Source organism: Mobula hypostoma, chromosome 12 (assembly GCF_963921235.1).
Source record: "Mobula hypostoma chromosome 12, sMobHyp1.1, whole genome shotgun sequence".
Taxonomy (NCBI): domain Eukaryota; kingdom Metazoa; phylum Chordata; class Chondrichthyes; order Myliobatiformes; family Myliobatidae; genus Mobula; species Mobula hypostoma.
The window spans coordinates 3,349,664-3,372,418 of NC_086108.1; the positions used below are offsets into that span (position 1 = coordinate 3,349,664).

Consider the following 22,755-nt stretch of genomic DNA (forward strand, 5'->3'; position numbering starts at 1 on the left):
CTATCCCCCACCCATCCATCTTCCCCCTCACCTGGTCTCACCTAAAAGCTGCCTTCCCCTCTCCCTACCTTCTTATTCTGGCTGTTTCCCCCTGCTTTTCCTGTCTTGATGAAGCGTCTCGACCCAAAACATCGACTGTTTATTCATTTCCATAGATGTTGCCTGACCTGCCGAGCTCCTCGAGCATTTTGTGTATGTGCTCAAGATTTCCAGCACCTGCAGAATCACTTGGGATGAAACGTCTCTCAAACACCGTTACAGCTGCTACCTTAACAGTGTGGTGCAGTTCATTTTTCTACTCATCATTTAGGTTACAAAAGAAATTGCTGGGGATATTTTTTGTAACTGTGCAGAATCTTTGCTTTACTCCCTGGAGATATGGAGTGTGAATGTGAATAATGCACTGGGCAACATAGTGGTTGGTGTCAGAGACCAGACGGGCTTTACCGGTGCCATGGTAGTGTAGTGGTCATCACGACGTTTTACAGTACAGGCGACCCAGGTACATTTCCCGCTGCTGGCTGTAAGGAGCTTTACTTTCTTGCCATGATTGCGTGGGTATCCTCCAGGTGGGTATACTCTGGATCCCTCTCACAGTAGGTTAATTGCTCATTGTGAATTGTCCCATGATTAGGCGAGGGTTCAGTTGGGGGATTGTTAAGGGCCAGAAGAGCCAACTCTGTGCTGTCCCTCAATACAGAAAATACAAATTACCATCTTCTGGGCAGTGTCCACTCCCCCCAACAGCCATTATCAATACCCTTCAGAGATTGTCTTGCCTGGTGTCAGTGGTCGCATAACCAGGACTTGTGATCTACACCAGCTGCTCACATGGCTTCATGTCATCGTGATCAGGTGAGGGGCGTTGGGGGGGTGGAGCTAAGCAGCTGCTAAAGCTGGCCCAGGGGTGACCTGCAGGCTAGCGGAGGTAAGGAGCAACGATGGTACAGATGTCCTTCCACCCTGCCAGCCAACTTGTTTATATGCCACTTCTGTACCTATTACAAAGATCTACGTGCGTCAATTTAAAATATCTCATTTTGATTTCTTCCATTTCACCTCTTCAAATATCAGTACCTTTCATGAGGAAATGGAAAGAAGTATAAGACCAACAATGACATCAGTGTGGAAGAGGAGATGACGGTGTTGGACAGGAGGTGTCGGTGTTGGAGGGGACATGTCGGTGTTGGAGAGGACATGTTGGTGTTGGAGAGATGTCGGTGTTGGAGGGGACATGTCGGTGTCGGAGAGGAGATGTCGGTGTTGGAGAGATGTCGGTGTCGGAGAGGAGATGTCGGCGTTGGAGAGGAGATGTCGGTGTTGCAGAGGGACATGTCGGTGTTGGAGAGGGACATGTCGGTGTTGGAGAGGGACATGTCGGTGTTGGAGAGATGTCAGTGTTGGAGAGGAGATGTCGGTGTTGGAGAGATGTCGGTGTTGGAGAGATGTCGGTGTCGGAGAGGAGATGTCGGTGTTGGAGAGGACGTGTCGGTGTTGGAGAGAGACATGTCAGTGTTGGAGAGATGTCGGTGTCGGAGAGGAGATGTCGGCGTTGGAGAGGAGATGTCAGTGTTGCAGAGGGACATGTCGGTGTTGGAGAGGGACATGTCAGTGTTGGAGAGGAGATGTCGGTGTTGGAGAGATGTCGGTGTTGGAGAGATGTCGGTGTCGGAGAGGAGATGTCGGTGTTGGAGAGGACGTGTCGGTGTTGGAGAGAGACATGTCAGTGTTGGAGAGATGTCGGTGTCGGAGAGGAGATGTCGGTGTTGGAGAGGGACATGTCAGTGTTGGAGAGATGTCGGTGTCAGTGTCGGTGAGATGTCGGCGTTGGAGAGGACGTGTCGGTGTTGGAGAGAGACATGTCGGTGTTGGAGAGGATATGTCGGTGTTGGAGTGGACATGTTGGTGTTGGAGAGATGTCGGTCTTGGAGGGGACATGTCGGTGTTGGACAGGAGATGTCGGCGTTGGACAGGAGATGTTGGTGTTGGAGAGATGTCGGTGTCAGTGAGGTGATGTCGGTGTTGGAGAGGAGATGTCGGTGTTGGAGAGGAGATGTCAGTGTTGGAGAGATGTCGGTGTCGGAGAGGAGATGTCGGTGTTGGAGAGATGTCGGTGTCGGAGAGGAGATGTCGGCGTTGGAGAGGAGATGTCGGTGTTGGAGAGGGACATGTTGGTGTTGGAGAGATGTCAATGTTGGAGAGGAGATGTCGGTGTTGGAGAGGGACATGTCGGTGTTGGAGAGATGTCGGTGTCGGTGAGGAGATGTCGGCGTTGGAGAGGACGTGTCGGTGTTGGAGAGAGACATGTCGGTGTTGGAGAGAGACATGTCGGTGTTGGAGACATGTCGGTGTTGGAGAGATGTCGGTGTCGGTGAGGAGATGTCGGTGTTGGAGAGGGAGATGTCGGTGTTGGAGAGGGACGTGTCGGTGTTGGAGAGAGACATGTCGGTGTTGGAGAGATGTCGGTGTCGGTGAGGAGATGTCAGTGTTGGAGAGGAGATGTCGGTGTTGGAGAGGAGATGTCGGTGTTGGAGAGGGACATGTCGGTGTTGGAGAGATGTCGGTGTCGGTGTCGGAGAGGAGATGTCGGTGTCGGAGAGGAGATGTCGGTGTCGGAGAGGAGATGTCTGTGTTGAAGAGGAGATGTCGGTGTTGGATAGATGTCGGTGTCGGTGAGGAGATGTCGGTGTTGGAGAGGAGATGTCGGTGTTGGAGAGGAGATGTCGGTGTTGGAGAGGAGATGTCGGTGTTGGAGAGGGACATGTCGGTGTTGGAGAGATGTCGGTGTCGGTGAGGAGATGTCGGTGTCGGAGAGGAGATGTCGGTGTCGGAGAGGAGATGTCGGTGTCGGAGAGGAGGTGTTGGTGTTGGAGAGGAGATGTCTGTGTTGAAGAGGAGATGTCGGTGTTGGATAGATGTCGGTGTCGGTGAGGAGATGTCGGTGTCGGAGAGGAGATGTCGGTGTTGGAGAGGAGATGTCGGCGTTGGAGAGGAGATGTCGGTGTTGGAGAGGGACATGTCGGTGTTGGAGAGATGTCGGTGTCGGTGTCGGCGAGGAGATGTTGGTGTTGGAGAGGAGATGTCTGTGTTGGAGAGGGACATGTCGGTGTTGGAGAGGAGATGTCAGTGTTGGATAGATGTCGGTGTCGGTGAGGAGATGTCGATGTCGGAGAGATGTCGGCGTTGGAGAGGAGATGTCGGTGTTGGAGAGGGACATGTCAGTGTTGGAGTGGAGATACCAGCGTTGGCTGGAGATATCTGTGTGGGACAGGGGATGCGGGTGTTGGAGAGGAGATGTCAGTGTTGGAGAAGGGAAGTGTATCTCAGAGTAGTTTATGGTGATATTTGCATTTTGATAAATTTATTTTGAATTTTGAACTTTGAACCTTGACTCCCAACTCCTTTGGTAGCTCCCATTTCTGAATTTATTCCATATTTAGAAAATAGCATGCACTATATAAATAGTAACGGGGAGCTTACCTGTGTGTAACAGCGTAACAGCAGTCCCTTGTCTCGTAGCATCCGTATAAAGTAATGGGAGACTGTGGGCTGTAAGGGACACAGATTCATCATTAAAGGGACTGGAATGTGAAGAAGATGCTTGAAGTTCACATCCAAAACCCCTAACAAATCTCAAGGGCACTTGGCACTTCTATAGCACCTCACTACCTCAAAATACTGTCATAGGAAAGCAACATCCGTAATCAGAGATCCTCACCACCCAGGCCATGCTCTCTTCTCACTGCTACCATCAGGCAGAAGGTAGAGGAGCCTCAGGACTTGCCCCACCAGCTTCAAGAACAGTTACTGCTCCTCAACCATCAGGCTCTGGAGCAAAAGGGGATAACTACACTCACTTCTCCATCCACTGAGATGTTCCCAGAACTAATGATCTCACTTTAAGGACTCTTTATGTCATTATCTCATGTTTTTGTTATTTATTGCTATTTATTGATATTTGCATTAACACAGTTTGTTGTCTTCTGCACTCTGGTTGATCTTTCATTGATCCTGTTATAGTTACTGTTCCATAGATTTGTTGAGTATACCCACAGGAAATTGAATCTCAGGGTTGTATATGGTGACGTATATATGTACACTCATAATAACATTTACTTTGAAGTTTTTACACTATTTATTTATATTTGTAATTTATTTTAATTTAATGTCTTTGCACCACTCTGTTGCCCCAAACTACCAATGCCAGTGTCAGTGATAATTATCGTGACTCTGATCTTTTCTGGACCGAAATGTTATAAGCACTTTATGACCAATGAAGGTCTGGTTTAGCACAGGAGCAGGCCTTCAGCCCACCCAACTTCCTTCCCCCTGCTCCTGTGTCACATTACACCAAACCAATCTGCCCATACATAATCCATATCCCTCTATTCCCTGTCTGATTAAATGCCTGTTAATGTGTTAATGGCAGTCAAGGTACATTTAAACAGCCTCAGGAGCAGACAGGATGCCGGCATGACAGTAGAATGCATAGTTGTCGGAACTGGAAGCATGCTGAGACTTGCAGGCTGCCCCCAGCACTTCCTCGGACTGTGCTGGCTATTGACACAAATGGTGCATTTCATGGTATGATTCAACAAGCATATGTGACAAATAAAACCACCACCACCCTGGCAGCAGATTCCAGGTATCCAGTATTCTCTGTGTAAAGGACTTGCCTGGCATATCTCCTTTCAACTTTGTACTTCACACCTTAAAGCTACGGCCTCTAGTATTAGGCATTTCTACACCTGAAAATTCTATCAACCCTATCTATCCCTCTCACGTCTTCCTCCAGTTTCTGGTGCTCTGGAGAAAATGATCCAAGTTTGTCCAGTGATTCAGGAACAGCTCCTTCCTCTCCTTGGCCACTACCTCATATTATTCCTTTCCTCCTCCTCCTCTCTCTATTTACTTATTTACAGTCATTTTATGTCTTTGCACTACGTTGGTGCTTCAATATAACAAAGTTCACATCATATACTGTAAGACAAGGGTGTTGGGATGGAGATACGTCTCTACCAAAGGAGGTATAAGGAGCTCTTCTCTCCACTAACCTGCAGGTCACCCTCGGGCGAGGTGTAGCACCTGTTTAGGGCCCTCTCCCCACCTACCCCGATCAGGGTCACGTGAAGCCATGGGAGCAGATGGTGGATGGTCGTATGAGCAGCTGTTACATATGACAAGTCCTGGTTATGTGACCATGGACGCCAGGCAGACAACCTCTGAAGAGTATTGATAATGCCTGGGGAGGGGAGGGTCACCCGTCTTGTAAAGGCACTGCCCAGAAGAAGGCAATGGCAAACCACTTCTGTAGAAAAATTTGCCAAGAACAATCACGGTCATGGATAAGCCCATGATCGCTCATGTCATGCAACATGGCACATAACGATGATGTCATACAACACCGCACATAACAGTGATGATGAGTGTGTGAGTGAGGAGTGCAATATGGGGGTTAGTTGATGGGAACAACAAAGACTGACCTGAGACCCTGGGAGGTGAAAGGGGGGAAGAAATGAAAGGCTAGGGAAGAAGGGATTTTGCTCCTTAGTATTTTGCGCGTGGTGCTCACACTCTTGAATGTTCCTCTGCCCAAGCAGGGATGATGGTTTAAGAAGAAGAAGAGTGCAGAGGAACCAATGTTTTATACAACTCCTTTTGTGTCATTTCTTACCTTAAACTGTCCCGGGTACAGTTCTTTAGCCAGTGCAAAAAACGGCTCGGGGTTTTGCTGAAAGTCAACAACAAAAGGTCAATCTTTCTAAATTAATGATGTGGCACAGAGGCATTTAATGACATGACATGCTGAATACTGTGAATTGTAAACGGAACCTTGGTCCTAGTCATGAGAAACTAAAGAATTATAAAGGGAAGTGGCTAATTTAAAAGATTAGTGATCCTTCTAATTAGACGGTGGTTAATTGGGAGTCTGATTCATTATAAAGGGAACTTTGGTCCCAGTAACAAGAAACTTAAGACCATAAGATATAGGAGCAGAAGTAGGCCATTTGGCCCATCAAGGCTGCTCCGCCATTCAATCATGGGCTGATCCAACTCTTCCAGTCAACCCCACTTCTCTGCTTTCACCCCACACCCTTTGATGCCCTGGCTAATCAAGAACCCATCTAGCTCTGCCTTAATTACACCCAATGACTTGGCCTCCACAGTTGCTTGTGGGAACAAATTCCACAGATTTACCACTCTCAGACTAAAGTAATTTCTCCACATCTCTGTTCAAAATGGACGTCCTTCAATCCTGAAGTCATGCCCTCTTGTCCCAGATTCCCCTACCATGGGAAGTAACTTTGCCGTATCTAATCTGTTCAGCCTTTTAACATTTGGAATGTTTCTATGAGATCCCCCCTCATTCTCCTGAACTCCAGGGAATACAGCCCAAGAGCTGCCAGATGTTCCTCATACGGTAACCCTTTCATTCCTGGAATCATTCTCGTGAATCTTCTCTGAACCCTCTCCAATGTCAGTATATCCTTTCTAAAATAAGGAGCCCAAAACTGCACACAATACTCCATGTGTGGTCTCACGAGTGCCTCATAGAGCCTCAAAATCACATCCCTGCTCTTATATTCTGTACCTCTAGAAATGAATGCCAACATTGCATTCGCCTTCTTCACAACCGACTCAACCTGTTGGTTAACCTTTAGTGTATCTTGCACAAGGACTCCCAAGTCCCTTTGCATCTCTGCATTTTGAATTCTCTCCCCATCTAAATAATAGTCTGCCTGTTTATTTCTTCCCCCAAAGTGCATGACCATACACTTTCCAACATTGTATTTCATTTGCCACTTCTTTACCCATTCTCCTAAACTATCCAAGTCTCTCTGCAGGCTCTGTTTCCTCAACACTACCTGCTTCTCCACCTATCTTTGTATCATCGTCAAATTTAGCCACAAAGCTATTAATCCCATAGTCCAAATCATTGACATACATCATAAAAAGCAGCGGTCCCAACAGCAACCCCAGTGGAACTCCACTGGTAACCGGCAGCCAGCCAGAATAGGATCCCTTTATTCCCACTCTCCGTTTTCTGATGATCAGCCAATGCTCCACCCATGCTAGTAACTTCCCTGTAATTCCATGGGCTCTTATCTTGCTAAGCAGCCTCATGTATGGCACCTTGTCAAAGGCCTTCTGAAAATCCAAGTACACCACGTCTACTGCATCTCCTTTGTCTACCCTATTTGTAATTTCCTCAAAAAATTGCAGAAGGTTTGTCAGGCAGGATTTTCCTTTCAGGAGACCATGCTGGCTTTGGCCTATCTTGTCATGTGCTTTCAGGTACTCTGAAATCTCATCCCTAACAAGCGATTCCAACAACTTCCCAACCACTGACGTCAGGTTAACAGGTCTATAGTTTCCTTTCTGCTGCCTCCCACCCTTCTTGAAATAGTGAAGCAATATTTGCAATTCTCCAGTCATCCGTTACATCGTGTGGTGCAACTTGTGGCGCAACGAGTGTTGTTTTTGCCATTTCCTTCATATGTGATCGTTTTTTTTACGAGGCCGAGTCACTAGCTCGACACTCAAGCCAGCACTTGGTAGAGTCACCCATGACAAGCAGGTCAAAGGGTAGAGGCCAGACTAAGAGTGGTCCACTGGTCCTGCAGGTTCAGGGGTTCAGCTCAGGGTAAACAACTGGTAAAACTAAATTGTTATGGAAACAGCAATGAAGAATACTTCCATATCTGAGTGCAACGGTATTCCTGAGTCTCTATGGGGGACTTGCATAACCTACAGAGAGGAAGCTACTGACATGATGCACACTGCCATAGATGGCGAACCTTCGTTGCTGTTCTAAACACCAGAGGCACAATAGGCAGTAAGTAAGTATTCCCCCCATATTCCCATCAACTTGCCCCACAGACACCACCCACCTACTCACAGTGGCAATTCACCCACTGGCCTGCACTTGTTCGCTATGTGGGAGGAAACGGTAAATCCACACAGTCACAGGGAGATCAGGGGAGGAAAATGCAGGGAAGTAGAGATGAGTCCGAGATCACATTAGTCACCATCTTGTCCAATGCTAGGGCTGACTGAAAGAAATGGAACACATTTTGCACATTGAGCACATCTACGAGAAGCACTGCCCCAGGAAAGCAGCGTCCAAATTCAAGGACACCCTCCATCCAGTCCATGCTCTGTTCTCACTGCTGCCATCCAGAAAAATGTACAGGAGCCAACAGGACCCACCCCACCAGGTCCAGGAACAGTTATTACCCCTCAATCATCAAGGCTCCTGAACCAGTGTGAATAACTTCACTCACCACAATGAGCCTCAGGTCCCACACCACCAGGTTCAGGAACAGTTATCACCCCACAACCATCAGGCCCCTGAACCAGTGTGGATAACTTCACTCACCACAATGAGCCTCAGATCCCACACCACCAGGTTCAGGAACAGTTATTACCCCACAACCATCAGGCTCCTGAACCAGTGTGGATAACTTCACTCACCACAATGAGCCTCAGGTCCCACACCAGCAGGTTCAGGAACAGTTATCACCCCACAACCATCAGGCCCCTGCACCAGTGTGGATAACTTCACTCACCACAATGAGCCTCAGATCCCACACCACCAGGTTCAGGAACAGTTATCACCCCACAACCATCAGGCTCCTGAACCAGTGTGGATAACTTCACTCAACTCAACTCTGAAATGATTCTACAACCTACAGATTCACTTTCAAAGACTCTACAGCTCATGTCCTCAGTTGTCGTTAATTATTTATCTAGCTATCTATTTCCTATGGTGGGGTAGTCTAAGCCTCAGAATAGAGGGGTATCCTTTTAGAATGGAGATGAAGAGGAATTTCATTAGCCAAAGAGTGGTGAATCTGTGGAATTCATTGCCACGTGCAGCTGTGGAGGCCTGGCCATTGATATATTTGAGGCTGAGGTTGATAGATTCTTGATTAGTCAGGGCATGAAGGGATATGGGAAGAAGGCAGGAGATTGGGGCTGAGAGGGTAAGTGGATCAACCATGATGAAATGCAGAACAGACTTGATGGGCCAAATGGCCTAACTCTGCTCCAATATCTTATGGCCTTTTGGTCTTTTTTATTTTATTTGCACTTTGTCTTCATGTGCACATTGGTTGTTTGTCTTTGAGTCTATGATTTTTAAAATTTATTTTATTGTATTTCTCTGTTCTACTGTGAGTGCCTGCATGAAAATGAATCTCAGAGTTGTATATGGTGACACATACATATTTTGATAATAAATTTACTTTGAACTTTGAATTTTGACCCATGGAGCCAGGACACTAATCATTTTGAACTCCTGAACTCTTGATCTCCTGACCATATATCTTTTCATTTATTCATTGGCTAAGTATTAGCATATTACACCTGTGCTATGACTGCAACTGTTGATTGGTTTATCCTTATCTATGTAATTTTTGTTAGCTGGAATAAAGGTGATCGATTTTTCAAAGGCACCATCTTTTTAGTGAGTATATTGAACCTCTACTTTGCTCTTACCTCCTCACTCAGTTTCAAATGCTCTGCATCTTTGTTTAAACTTTAAAATAAACGATTGTGAAGAATAAATGAATCAACATTTCTTGCCCATTCCTAAATTCCTAAACGAACCGAGGGATCGAAAATTATTAAGATCCAACAACATCAAGTTTGTAAAATGTTAAGTTTTATGGAAAAATAAGCTCTAGTTACCTTGAAGTAGCCCATCTCAAAAATGGCTTCTGGATACGGCAGGTCGTACTTCTGCAGGTTGTGGTAGAGACCTGTTCCTGGACTGCGGAAGTCGGGGATCCCTGCCGCTGTTTAGGGGACAAACGTCAGAGGTAAAGTTAGGAAGATGCTAGGTGGTGGCGGATCATGCCAGCTATCTCTTAACAATAATCTGATTTTGAAGTTCAGGAAATTAAAATAAACTGCCAGTACTGTAAATCTGATATACAATGGCATGCAAAAGTTTGGGCACCCCTGGTCAAAATTTCTGTTACTGTGAATAGCTAATCGAGTAAAAGATTACCTGATTTCCAAAAGGCATAAAGTTAAAGATGACACATTTCTTTAATATTTTAAGCAAGTTACTTTTTCATTTCCATCTTTTACAGTTTCAAAATAACAAAAAGGGAAAAGGGCCCAAAGCAAAGGTTTGGGCACCCTCCATGGTCAGTACTTAGTAACACAGTAACACCCCCTTTGGCAAGTATCACAGTCTGTAAATGCTTTCTGTAGCCAGCTAAGAGTCTATCAATTCTTGTTTGGGGAATTTTTGCCCATTCTTCCTTGCAAAAGACTTCTAGTTCTGCCAGATTCTTGGACCGTCTTGCATGCACTGCTCTTTTGAGGTCTATCCACAGATTTTCGATAATGTTTAGGTCGGGGGACTGTGAGCGCCATGGCAAAACCTTCAGCTTGCACCTCTTGAGGTAGTCCATTGTGGATTTTGAGGTGTGTTTAGGATCATTATCCTATTGTAGAAGCCATCCTCTTTTCATCTTCAGCTTTTTTTACAGACAGTGTGATGTTTGCTTCCAGAATTTGCTGGTATTTAATTGAATTCATTCTTTCCTCTACCAGTGAAATGTTCCCCGTGCCATTGGCTGTAACACAAGCCCAAAGCATGATCGATCCACCCCCGTGCTTAACAGTTGGAGAGGTGTTCTTTTCATGAAATTCTGCACCCTTTTTTCTCCAAACATACCTTTGCTCATTGTGGCCAAAAAGTTCTATTTTAACTTCATCAGTCCACATGACTTGTTTCCTAGATGCGTCAGGCTTGTTTAGACGTTCCTTTGCAAAACTTCTGAAGCTGAATTTTGTGGTGAGGACGCAGGAAAGGTTTTCTTCTGATGACTCTTCCATGAAGGTCATATTTGTGCAGGTGTCGTTGCACAGTAGAACAGTGCACCACCACTCCAGAGTCTGCTAAATCTTCCTGAAGGTCTTTTGCAGTCAAACGGAGGTTTTGATTTGCCTTTCTAGCAATCCTACAAGCAGTTCTCTCGGAAAGTTTTCTTGGTCTTCCAGACCTCAACTCAGACCTGAAAACGCTTTGCTATCTTCTTATAGCCTTCTCCTGCTTTGTGGGCATCATTTATTTTAATTTTCAGAATGCTAGGCAGCTGCTTAGAGGAGCCCATGGATGCTGATTGTTGGAACAAGGTTTGAGGAGTCAGGGTATTTATAAAGCTTTGAAATTTGGATCACCTGGCCTTTCCTAATGATGACTGTGAACAAGCCATAGCCCTAACAAGCTAATTAATGTCTGAGACCTTGGTAAACGTTATCTGAGAGCTCAAATCTCTTGGGGTGCCCAAACTTTTGCATGGTGCTCCTTTCCTTTTTTTCCCACTCTAAAATTGTACAAAACAAAAATAATACACTAATCTTGCTTAAAATGTTGAAAAGAATGTTTCATCTTTAACTTTATGACTTTTGGAGATCAGTTCATCTTCTACTCACTTAACTATTCACAGTAACAGAAATTTTGACCAGGAGTGCCCAAACTTTTGCATACTACTGTAAGAACAGAAAGTGCAACAGGTCAGGCTGCATCTGTGGGAAGGAAAAAGCTAATGTTTGAAATCCTTTTATGGTAGAGACCAGTCTGACCAAGGGTAATTGATGAAATAGTTGCTCTGTTTCCCTTCCCCCATGGATGCTGCCTGACCTGAGGAGCATTTCAAGCATCCTCTGGTTTTGTTCCAAGTTCATGATGTGCTGTTATATCAAAAACCCCTGCTTCCAGTAACATTAGCTTTGTTCTGTGGACAGGCCAGGGTGATGGCCATGCAGAAGAATGGAACATATTCAAACAACACCTTCATCTCAACTTTCTTGTGTTTGTTCCTGTTCTTGTGCTTAGATATGTTTATCTAAGAAATTTATGTTATCTGGATTATAGAAATCCACATTCTGTGCTTGTTTACCAATCTCATCAGTCCTTACCCTTCTATTTCTGCAGCCTTTTTCCCACCACCTCCCCAATCCAGTCTCACTCAATTCCAGTTTTCTTCCGTTCCAGCTCTGGCTCTGGGAGGGAAGGAGGGAGGGAGGGAGGATAGAGAGGGAGAGAGACAGAGAGAGACAGGAAGGAAGGAAGCGAAGAAAGGAAGGAAGGATGGGATGAAGAATCTCTCCTTCTGCCCCTTTCTCTCTTTCTCTGCAAAAATCTAGGCTGGCACCCCAGTGTACTACTGAAGGAGTGCTGCACTGTCAAACCCGCTTAGACATTGAACTGAGGCCATGTCTGCTCTCTGAAGTGGAAGTAAAAGATCCCCATGAAACTCTTTCCAAGAAGACAATGGGAATTTTTCGTGGCACTTGGGGGACAACTTCACAAAGAATGTTTATTTTGTCATTTGCATACTGCTGTTTAATCACTGCTCTGAAACCCGTCTTTAGCTGTAAAGTGATTCAGGACATCCTCACATGGATGTGAAAAGCAAAATCAAGTGCAGACTACAGTGGGAATAATTCCCTCAGTGAAAATAATGGTAAACCGAAGATCAAACACTTACACGTTGATATGCCTGCTCCAACCATGCAGATTATGTTCTCACCTGCAAAAACAAACATGTTAACACAATGAACATTCAAGAGTTGCTGAGCAAAGAAGGGAAAGGAAGAGGAGAGGGAGGGGAGGGGAAGGGGGAGGGAAGGGGAAGGGAAGGAAAAGGAAGAGAAGATAAGAGAAGAGAAGAGAAGAGAAATGAGAGAGAAGAGAAGAAGCCTGAAGACCCACAAACAATGATTTAGGAACAGCTTCCTCCCCTCCACCATCAGATTTCTGAATGGTCCATTAACTCACAAACACTACCGTGTTCTTCCTTTACTTTGCACTGTTTATGTATTTTGTCATGTATAGTCATTTGAATGTCTTTGTCTCACTCTGCTGCCACAAAACAACAAATTTCGTGTCACTTAAAGACAGCAGGCAACGTAGCGCTATTACAGTGCCAGTGACCTGGATACAATTCCAACGCTTCCTATAAGGTGTTTTTACGTTCTTGCCATGTGGTTTCCCTCGGGTGCTCCAGTTCCCTCCCACATTCCAAAGATGTACAGGTTAGTAGGTTAATTGGTCACATTGGGTAGCACAGGATCATAGGGCCACTAAAGAAAAAGCTTGATAATAAAGCTGATTCTGATTCAGATCTAAAGTAACTAGGAATAAAGGTATATGATTAACACCAGATATCACTCTCTGTGAGGCTCTGTGTTAAATTGTGTGTGTTATCTACTGCTTTGCTGTGCCAGGTCCCTCTGCCAACAGAGGAAGATATCGCTGTTCCACTTCTCCCACTAACATTCTTTTACTTCTTCTTTCAAATATGATTTCTGCTGCTAAGCATGGAACCTGTGACTTACATTTTGATGGTGTGTTTTTGGGCTGATTGGAGTACGATGACATTTCAAGAAGAATATGTGCTCTGGAGGCCAAGAAGCCTGGAGACGAGTGCAAGCCCATGATCAACTGGATTTCTCAACAATCTCACTGATTAAAGTGTTGAGCAAGATTGAAACTAACAAGGACAAAAGCTGAAGGCGAGCAGGTGCTTAGGGCTGTCTACCTGCATCTGACTGGTCTCTCTCTCTCCCTTTCTCTTGCTACTGCCAGAGGAATGTGTCTGCGTTTGACTGGTGTCTCCTTCTCCCTCTCTCTTGATGTTGCCAGAAGATGGTGCTAGAGTCTTGGATCTTGGGCCAGGTTTAATGGATGCAGCTTGTGGATTGGACACTGTAGTTCATGTTATGATGTGTCCCTGGTTTCCAGTTGCTCCTTTTTTTAATTGCTATGTTGTGTGAGTTTGATTGGGGTGGACTGTCTCTGCGGCCTGCAGTCGACAAACAACACAGCACTGAACTGAACTGAACATTCCTAGACTGTTTCAATGGCTCTGGGGTTTGATGTCTTATATTGTGTGTTTTTGGCTTGTTTTGGCTGCCTCTGAGAAGGCAAGTCTCAGGGTTGTATACCACATACATACTTTGATAATAAATGTACTTTGAATCTTTGAAATTCCTCAGAGTGATGAATTTCAACATCGCTCACTTGCAGTAATGTCATTGTATTTATATTTGTTTACTATGTCATGCAAGTTATCCATAACTTATCTTAATTTATGTTTGTCACGTTTACAATGTCCTGTACTACTGCTGCATTGCAGACTCAGTGGGCTGAATGGCCACATGCTGTTCCTAATGTCTATGGTCTGATGACATTTATACCCTGGCTATGTCTGCCCATGACAATAAACTTGAACTCAAAGAGAAACTATGAGCTTCAAGTAAATCAATATTCTAGACTTGAGCAGAGCAGTGCATAGGGTAGATATAATATACTGCACTTCAGTAATTGTTGAATGATTGGACACTTACATTTCTTGTTGAGGATGTACCTGGCGATCCCTTTGAGGCTCCGTTCCTCCAGTACCTGCTCGGGCACTGCCTGCTGCAGATCCAGGGAGCGTGACAGCAAGTTCCTCAGGAAGTCCACTGTGGAGGGAAGTCTGGACAGTCAGCAGTGATTAATGCCCCACCTCCCCCTCGTACCCCATCCGTTATTTATTTATATACACACATTCTTTCTCTCTCTCTCCTTTTTCTCCCTCTGTCCCTCTCACTATACCCCTTGCCCATCCTCTGGGCTTCCCCCCTCCCCCTTTTCCTTCTTCCCAGACCTCCTGTCCCATGATCCTCTCGTATCCCTTTTGCCAATCAACTGTCCAGCTCTTGGCTCCATCCCTCCCCCTCCTGTCTTCTCCTATCATTTTGGATCTCCCCCTCCCCCTCCCCCTCCCACTTTCAAATCTCTTACTAACTCTTCCTTCAGTTCGTCCTGACGAAGGGTCTCGGCCTGAAACGTCGACTGTACCTCTTCCTAGAGATGCTGCCTGGCCTGCTGCGTTCACCAGCAACTTTGATGTGTGTTGCTTCAAGTCATAGCCCACTGCATTAGAAGATAGATTCTCCACCTCCTTCTCCAGCCCTATTATCTTTTAGAGATGCACCCCTTCTGGCCCAAAGAGCCTCCTAATTATATCTATGGGACGAATTAACCAACTAAACCATGCACCGTGGGAATGTGGGAGAAGACCATAGCACCCTGAGGAAATCCACACAGTCATGGCAAGGACATACAAAATCCTGACGAACATGATAGAATTGAACCCAGGTCGCTGACGCTAACTGCTATGTTAATGTACGATGCCAGAAATGGCTGAGGGTGCAATTGAAATAATTTCACTACCTCATATATTTTTTTTCATATTGTAATTTGTGGTTTTTTTATGCATTGCAACATACTGCTGCCGCAAAACAACACATTTTATGACATATGTCAGAGATCTTAAACCTGATTTTGATTCTGACTTCGCTAAGCACTGAACTTAAGATTCAAGATTCAAGATTGTTTTATCGTCATTCTTCAGTACAGGAGTGTAAAGGAGGACAAAATGATTGTTACTCCAGATCTAACACAGTGGGGGTGGGGGGGGGCTAAGCAGGTGCTACTCCTTGCCCAAGGGTGACCTACAGACTAGCGGAGGGAAGGAGTGCCTTTCACCTCCTTTGGCAGAGATGCATCTCCACCCCACTATCTGATGTACACAACACATATAAAGATAATCTTTGTTTCTTTTTAATAGGTTAGCAGAGTGAGCTTTGGTCTAAAGAAAACGAATCAGGGGAATTAATAATAGAACAAAAAGAAACGGCAGATGAATTAAACAAATACCTTGCACCAGTCTTCAATTAATAATGTTTGGGAAACAGTTATAAATCCGAACACTGGAGGGAACTCAGGAAAGTTACAACCACAAGGGCATGCCACTGAACTTCAGATCCTTTCAGACTTCATCCTGGGGAAACTCAGGTGAGGTGGTTCAAGTGTTGGGTTTAATTTTCCACGATTCAGTCAAGGTTTCATTTGAATATAATTTAACAAATGTCACTATATTATTCAAACATGGGGGAGACAGAAAATAAAGAAAGGGCAGCAAATCTTAAACACAAGAGATTCTGCAGATGCTAGAAGTCCAGCGAAACACACACAAAATGCCAGAGGAACTCAGCAGGTCAGGCAGCATCTACGGAGGAGAATAAACTATTGACGCATTGGGCTGAAGCCCTTCATTAGGACTGATCATGAAATCATCAAGATCTAATGAAGCACCTCCACACGAAACATCTACTGTTTATTTCGCTCCATAGACACTGCCTGACCTGCTGAGTTCCTCCAGCATTTTGTGTGTGTTGCAGGAAATGATCTAAAATTTAGCTGAATCTACATTGGGAGAGTGCTAGAAACAACTATTAAATACATAATATTTAGAAAAAAATAAGGTAATCATGCAAATTCAAGGTGGTTTTGTGAGAGGTCAGCGATTTATTGGAGATCTTTGAAGAAGGAAAATATGCTGTGTATAAGATACTTTATTGATCCCAAAGGAAATTACAGTGTCACAGTAGCATTACAAGTGCACGGATATGCAAATATACAATAAGTATATTTGTATATTGGACAAGTAAGAAAGAATTAAAATAAGTTACCTCAAACAGTCTGACTGGAGGGGTTCATCACTTCCCCAGCTACAGGTTGACTCATTATAGAGCCTAATGGCCGAGGGTGATGGCGAAACTACATAGATTTTCAGAAGGCATTTGATAAGGGACAGCATCAAAGCTTACTGCAGACAATGAAAACCCGTGCAGGTTGATGTGTTGATGTGAATAGAAAAATGCTGGTTAACAGGAAACAAACAGTAGGTGAAGAGCATAGACAGTATGCTGGGGGAGCTCAGCAGGTGAGGCAGCATCCATGGAAATGAACCAACAGTCAATGTTTCAGGCGGAGACCCTTCTTCAGGACTAGAAAGGAAGGGAGAGGATGCCGGAATAACAAAAATGTGAGGGGGAGGGAAAGGAGGATCGCTAGGTGATTGGTGAAGCCAGGTGGGTAGGAAATGTACAGGGCTGGAGAGGAAGGAATCTGATAGGAGAGGAGAGTGATCTTAGGAGAAAGGGAAGGGGGAGGGGACCCAGGTGGTGAGAGGCAGGCGAGAAGAGGTAAGAGGTCAGAGTTGGGAAAAGAAGAAGAGGGGAGGGGGAAGGGGACATCTCCAAAGTGCCGATTGCACAACCTCCAACTCTGACTCTGGCCTTGACCTCCAGGCCGGTTCTTCACCGACTGCCACTGGAACCCCCGTCTCCTCTTCGCTAACCACCACTCCGCTATCTCGTCTCTCTCAGGTCCCATGCCAGCTCTTGGGCCCTTGGAGACTCCATCTTCCTCTCACCCCACCATCCCTGAACACTCAAAATAAAAGCCTTCGACGGGAGGGGGAAGGGAATTTTTTTTTACCGGAAGGAGAAATCAATATTCATGTCATCAGGTTGGGGGCTACCCAAACGGAATATAAGGTGTTGCTCCTCCACCCTGAGGGTGGACTCATCATGGTACAAGAGGAGGTTATGGATTGACATGTTGGAATGGGAATAGGAATTGTAATTAAAACTTTGGGAAGTTCCGCTTTTAGCGGATGGAGCAGAGGTGCTCGAAGAAATGGTCCCCCAATTTATTGTAGGTCTCACCAATGTAGAGGAGACTGCCTCGGGAGCACCGGATACAATAGACCGCCCTAGCAAATTTGCAGATGAAGTGTTACCTCAGCTGGAAGGACAGTTTGGGGCCCCGAATGGAGGGGAGGGAGGAGGTGAATGAGCAGCTGTAGCACTTTGGCCAGCTGAAAGAGATAAGTGCTGAGAGGGACAAATGGACAAGGGGATCACGGAGGGAGCGATGAAGAGTCACAGCACAAAACATTGACCATATATGTCCCTCCATAGATGCTGCCTGACTTGCTGAGTTCCTCCAACATCTTGCTCAGAAGGTGTAAATGTTTTTTATACAGATTATGAGTGGAGTGTAATAGAAATCAGTGCTGGGGACTTGTCTGTGATGTTGGCTGCATCACAGCCTGGTATGGAGGCTTCAATACACTGGATCTCGCGAGGACGAGTGTAGACTCAGCCAACTCCATCACAGGCAACCACCTCCCCACCAGTGAGGACATCTACAAGAGGCAGTGCCTCAAGAAGGGGACATGCATCATAAGGACCCCCACCACTGGGACATAGCCTCTCCTTGTTACTACAATCAGGGAGGAGGAACAAGAGCCTAAAGGTAGACACTCCGTGATTCAGTAACAGCTTTCTACTTTGCCATCATATATCTGCATGATCCATGAACCCATGAACACGATCAGAATCAGGTTTAAGATCACTAGCATATGTTGTGAAATTTGATATCTTTGCAGCAGCAGTGCAATGCAATACATGATAATAGAGGGAAAAAACTGAATTACAGTATGTACACACACACATATATATATAGCAAATTGTTAAAAGTAAATTAGTGCAAAAACATAAATTAGTCAATTCATGTTCATGAGTTCAGTGTCCATTCAGAAATTAGATGGCAGAGGGGAAGAAGCTGTTCCTGAATCATTGAGTTTGTGCCTTCAGGCTCCTGTACCTCCTCCCTGATGGTAGCAATGAGTAGGGGGCATGTCCTGGGTGAGGGGGGTCCTTAATGTTGGACACCACCTTTTTAAGGCTTCACTCCTTGCAGATGTCCTGGATACTACAGAGTCTAGTGCTCATGATGGAGCTGATAAGACTATAAAACTCACTGCAGTTTATTTTGATCCTGTGCAGTAGCTCCCCCACACAGAAAGTGAGGCAGCCAGTCAGAATATTTGCATTTTTATACGGAGATAGCTTGGGGATGGGACCCAAGTCTAAACACGAACTCTATTTACATTACACATACAGCTTATACATGTACCCTGAAGGTAGTTTTTTACAATACTTTCAATAATTTTGTTCATGAAGCAATAATATGCATGGTACTGTGCAAAAGTCTCAGGCACAGATAGATAGTTCGAGTGCCTAACTCATTTGCACAGTACTGTAGTAATTTTATTACTGCTGCAAAAAAAAACAAATTCCATGACACGTGAGTGATAGAAACATAGATGAACCTGATTCTGGTATGATCTCTACTGTGGACTGAGTGGGAAGGGGGCAGGGAGAGGGGAAGGGAGCTGGGAGAGGAAGGGGGCTGGGAGAGAGGAAGGGGTGAGGGAAAAGGGTAGGAGGCAGGGAGAGGAGATGGGGGCAAAGAGAGAGGAAGGAGACCAGGAAAAGGGTAGGGGGGACAGGGAGAGGGGAAGGGAGCTGGGAGAGAGGAAGGAGTGAGGGAAAAGTGTAGGGGCAGGGAGAGGTGGTGGGGGCAAAGAGAAAGGTAGGTGACTGGGAAAAGGGTAGGGGGCAAGGAAAGGGGAAGGGGCTGGAAGGGGGGTTGGCATTGTGAGGAGGAACACCAGACTTGAGAGATTGGAGACATCATTGTTGACATGGTGAGGTAGAACATCTAAGGGAGAGAGTACATCATTGTGAGGTGGAACATTAGACTTGAGAGAGAGAGAACATCATTGTTGGCATCATTGTGAGAAGGAGCATCAGACTTGTTCTGTTGTCAAGATTTTCATCAGCAACAATTTGGCAAACACATTCATCAATGAATTTCTTTGCTGCTTCGTGTTCAGTGACGTGTTTTTGCCACAAATATCTAATAATTTAATGCCATGCCTTTTCTTAAAGTTTTACAATAACCTTTGATTTTCAGTTTATCGTGATAGATTTTGCTTATTTCAGGATCAGCATACTGTTAAGTGACATACAGTTGCAAGAACAAGTTTGTGAACCCTTTGCAATTACCTGTTTTTCTGCATTAATTATTCATGAAATGCGGTCTGATCTTCATCTAAGTCACAGTAACAGATAAACACAATCTGCCTAAACTGGCACCACATGAACAATTGTACTTTTCATGTCTTTATTGAACACATTGTTTAATCATTCACAGCCCAGGCTGAAAAAAGTATGTGAATCTTTGTGATTAATAACTGGTAGAAACTCCTTCAGCAGCAATGACCTCCACCAAACGTTTCCTGTAGCTGCTGATCAAACTTGCACAATGGCAAGGAAGAATTTTAGACCATTCCTCCATGCAAAACTGTTTCAAATAATTAATATTTCTGGGATACCTTGCATGAACAGCCCTCTTCAGGTTATGCCACAGCATCTGAATTGGGTAAAAGTCTGGACTCTGACTTGGCCATTGCAAAACATGAAATTTCTTCTTTTTAAACCATTCTGTTGTTGATTTAATTTTGTCCTTTTTATAGGGCAGGGCACCTCTACAACCCATATCTCCAAACCCATCTCATTGATTGGGACACCTGACTCCAAATAACTTTTGTAGAAGGCATAACCCCAGAGGTTCACACACTTTTTTGAACCTAGACTGTGAATGTTTAAAAAGTGTACTTGGTACTGATGAGAAGTACAATTGTTTGTGTGTTATTAGTTTAGGCAGATTGTGTTTGTCTATTGCAGTGACTTAGATGAAGATCAGGCCACATTTTATGAGTAAATATTGCAGAAAACCAGGTAATAGCAAAGCATTCACAAACTTTTTCTAACAACTGCATGTTCACTCCAACGCTGACAAATCCACCCTTTCAATACATGATCGAGATCTTCATTTTTCGTTTTATGCAGTGTTTTTCTATTTTTCATCTTCTGGTCATTACTCTCAGGCTATAACTTTAACAGTTTGTCCTCTGCTTCCTCAGGTTATAGATGCTGGTTGTCCCAGCATCATAGTCAGATGCTTCACATTTAACACCGCTGTCAAGTTTTTCTAACAACTTGACTTTCTCTGCTATAGATAAACGTAAATGCTTCCTCTTTTTCTTTTCACTATTACCCCTAGGGGTAACTGCAGGCTCTTTTTAATATTTTCAGAGCACAGAGCAGAGGATAAATGTAAAACACGTGGTATTCGCTGTGTGTAATGCACAAAGGTCTGGTTGTAATGACTGCTGTAAGCAAACTGATGCCAGCAGAGCCCCACTCTCGGTAAGTGAGGTCACTTCTCAGAAATTGGTGCGCAGAGACCTACATATCACCCGGGAACCTTCCCAGCACCTTGAAGAATTTTCCATTTGTGGCGTCATGTCAGCATTTAAAAAAAAATCAGATTTCTGGATTTTTTTGGATAAGGGGTGCTCAACCAAAATCAAAATAAAGTCCAAGTAAATTTTATTATCAGAGTACATATAGGTCACCATATACAACCCTGAGATTCATTTTCCTGTGGGCATACTCAGCAAATTTAGAGAATAGGATCAATAAAGATCAGCCAGAGTGCAGAAGACAACAAACTGTGTAAATGAAAATAAAAATAAATAGCAATAAATAGCGAAAACCTGAAATGACAAGATAAAGAGTCTTTAAAGTGAAATTGTTGGTTGTGGGAACGTGTCAGTGGATGGGCAAGTGAGTCTAGTTAACCCCTTTGTTCACGAGCCTGATGGCTGTGTGGTAGTAAAGGTTCATGAACCTGGTGGTGCGAGTCCAGAGGCTCTTGTACCTTCTACCTAATGGCGGCAGCAAGGAGACAGCATGGCCTGGATGGTGATAATCTTTGATGATGGATGCTGCTTTCCTGTGCTTGTGTTTCATTTAATGTGTTTTATGGTTGGGAGGGTTTTACCTGTGATGTACTGGGCCAAATCCACTACCTGTTGTAGGATTTTCTGTTTAAGGGCAATGGTGTTTCCATACTAGGCTATAATGCAGCCAGTTAATACACTCTCCACTAAACATCTATAGAAGTTTGTCAGTTTTAGATGTCATGTCGAATCTCCAGACTCCGAAGGAAGTAGAGGTTCTGCTGTGCTTTCTTCACAATTGCACTTATGTGCTGGGTCCGGGCAGGTCCGCTGAAATAGTAACACCCGGGAATTTAAAGTTGATAACTCTCTCCATCTCTGATCCTCCGATGAGGACTGGTTCATGAATCTCTGGTTTCCCTCTCCTGAAGTCTATAAATTGAGTGAGAGGTTGTTGTGGCCACCACTCTGCCAGATTTTCGTCTCTCTCCTGTATGCTGATTTGTCACCATCTTTGATTCAGCCCCCAACAGTGGTGTCATCAGCAAACTCGAGTGTGGCACTGGAGCTGTGCTTAGCCACACAGTCATAGGTGTAAAGAGAGTACAGAGCAGGGGGCTAAGCACTCAGTTTGTGGTGCATCTGTGCTGATAGAGATCATGGAGGAGATGTTGTCACCAATCCAGACTGACTGGAGTCTACAAGTGAGGAAATCTGCACAATTAATCTGATCCTAATTCAAGAGGGGCAAAAGTTACCAAGGATAGATGGGAATGTAGAATTGAGATTACAATCATATTGGACATGAGCTTATGAAATGGCAAATGGAGCAACTCTTAGTACCAATTTGTACATGGAATCAGCATCCCAACCCTAGGAGAACTAACGATAGTGGGAGGCCTCCCATAGCACTGCTCACATTGATGCAACAAATAATAGAGCAGGGAGGGATTGTGAGTGTACGTACAACACTTGGGAGGCCACAACCTGAGGACTATATAGGAAGAAACTGCGCTGTAGAGTTGCAGAGGAAAGTTACATACTGCTGGGACTGTTAGATATGTCCAAGTAGAAATACACACAATGTACTGGAGGAGCTCAGCAGGTCAGGCAGCACCCATTGACGGGATTAAACAGTCGGCCTTTCGGGCCGAGACCCTTCATCGGGACCGGAAAGGAAGGGGGAAGAAGTCAGACTATGAAGATGTGGGGGAGGGAAGGAAGAAGTACCAGGTGG

The 22,755-nt window shown here is 44.8% G+C and overlaps 1 protein-coding gene across 3 annotated transcripts in view; it reads right to left on the minus strand.

Annotated features, from left to right (window-relative positions):
* The window catches only part of sirt2 (sirtuin 2 (silent mating type information regulation 2, homolog) 2 (S. cerevisiae)), a 73,077-nt gene that overhangs the window by 42,832 nt on the left and 7,490 nt on the right, over positions 1–22,755 (minus strand). For all 3 annotated transcript variants that reach the window (XM_063064850.1, XM_063064852.1, XM_063064851.1), the window contains 5 exons: positions 14,374–14,490; positions 12,513–12,554; positions 9,694–9,800; positions 5,675–5,731; positions 3,481–3,549 (listed from right to left, as the gene is read on the minus strand). In XM_063064850.1, the coding sequence (XP_062920920.1) occupies positions 3,481–3,549; positions 5,675–5,731; positions 9,694–9,800; positions 12,513–12,554; positions 14,374–14,490 (392 nt within the window). The remainder of the gene's footprint in view (positions 1–3,480; positions 3,550–5,674; positions 5,732–9,693; positions 9,801–12,512; positions 12,555–14,373; positions 14,491–22,755) is intronic.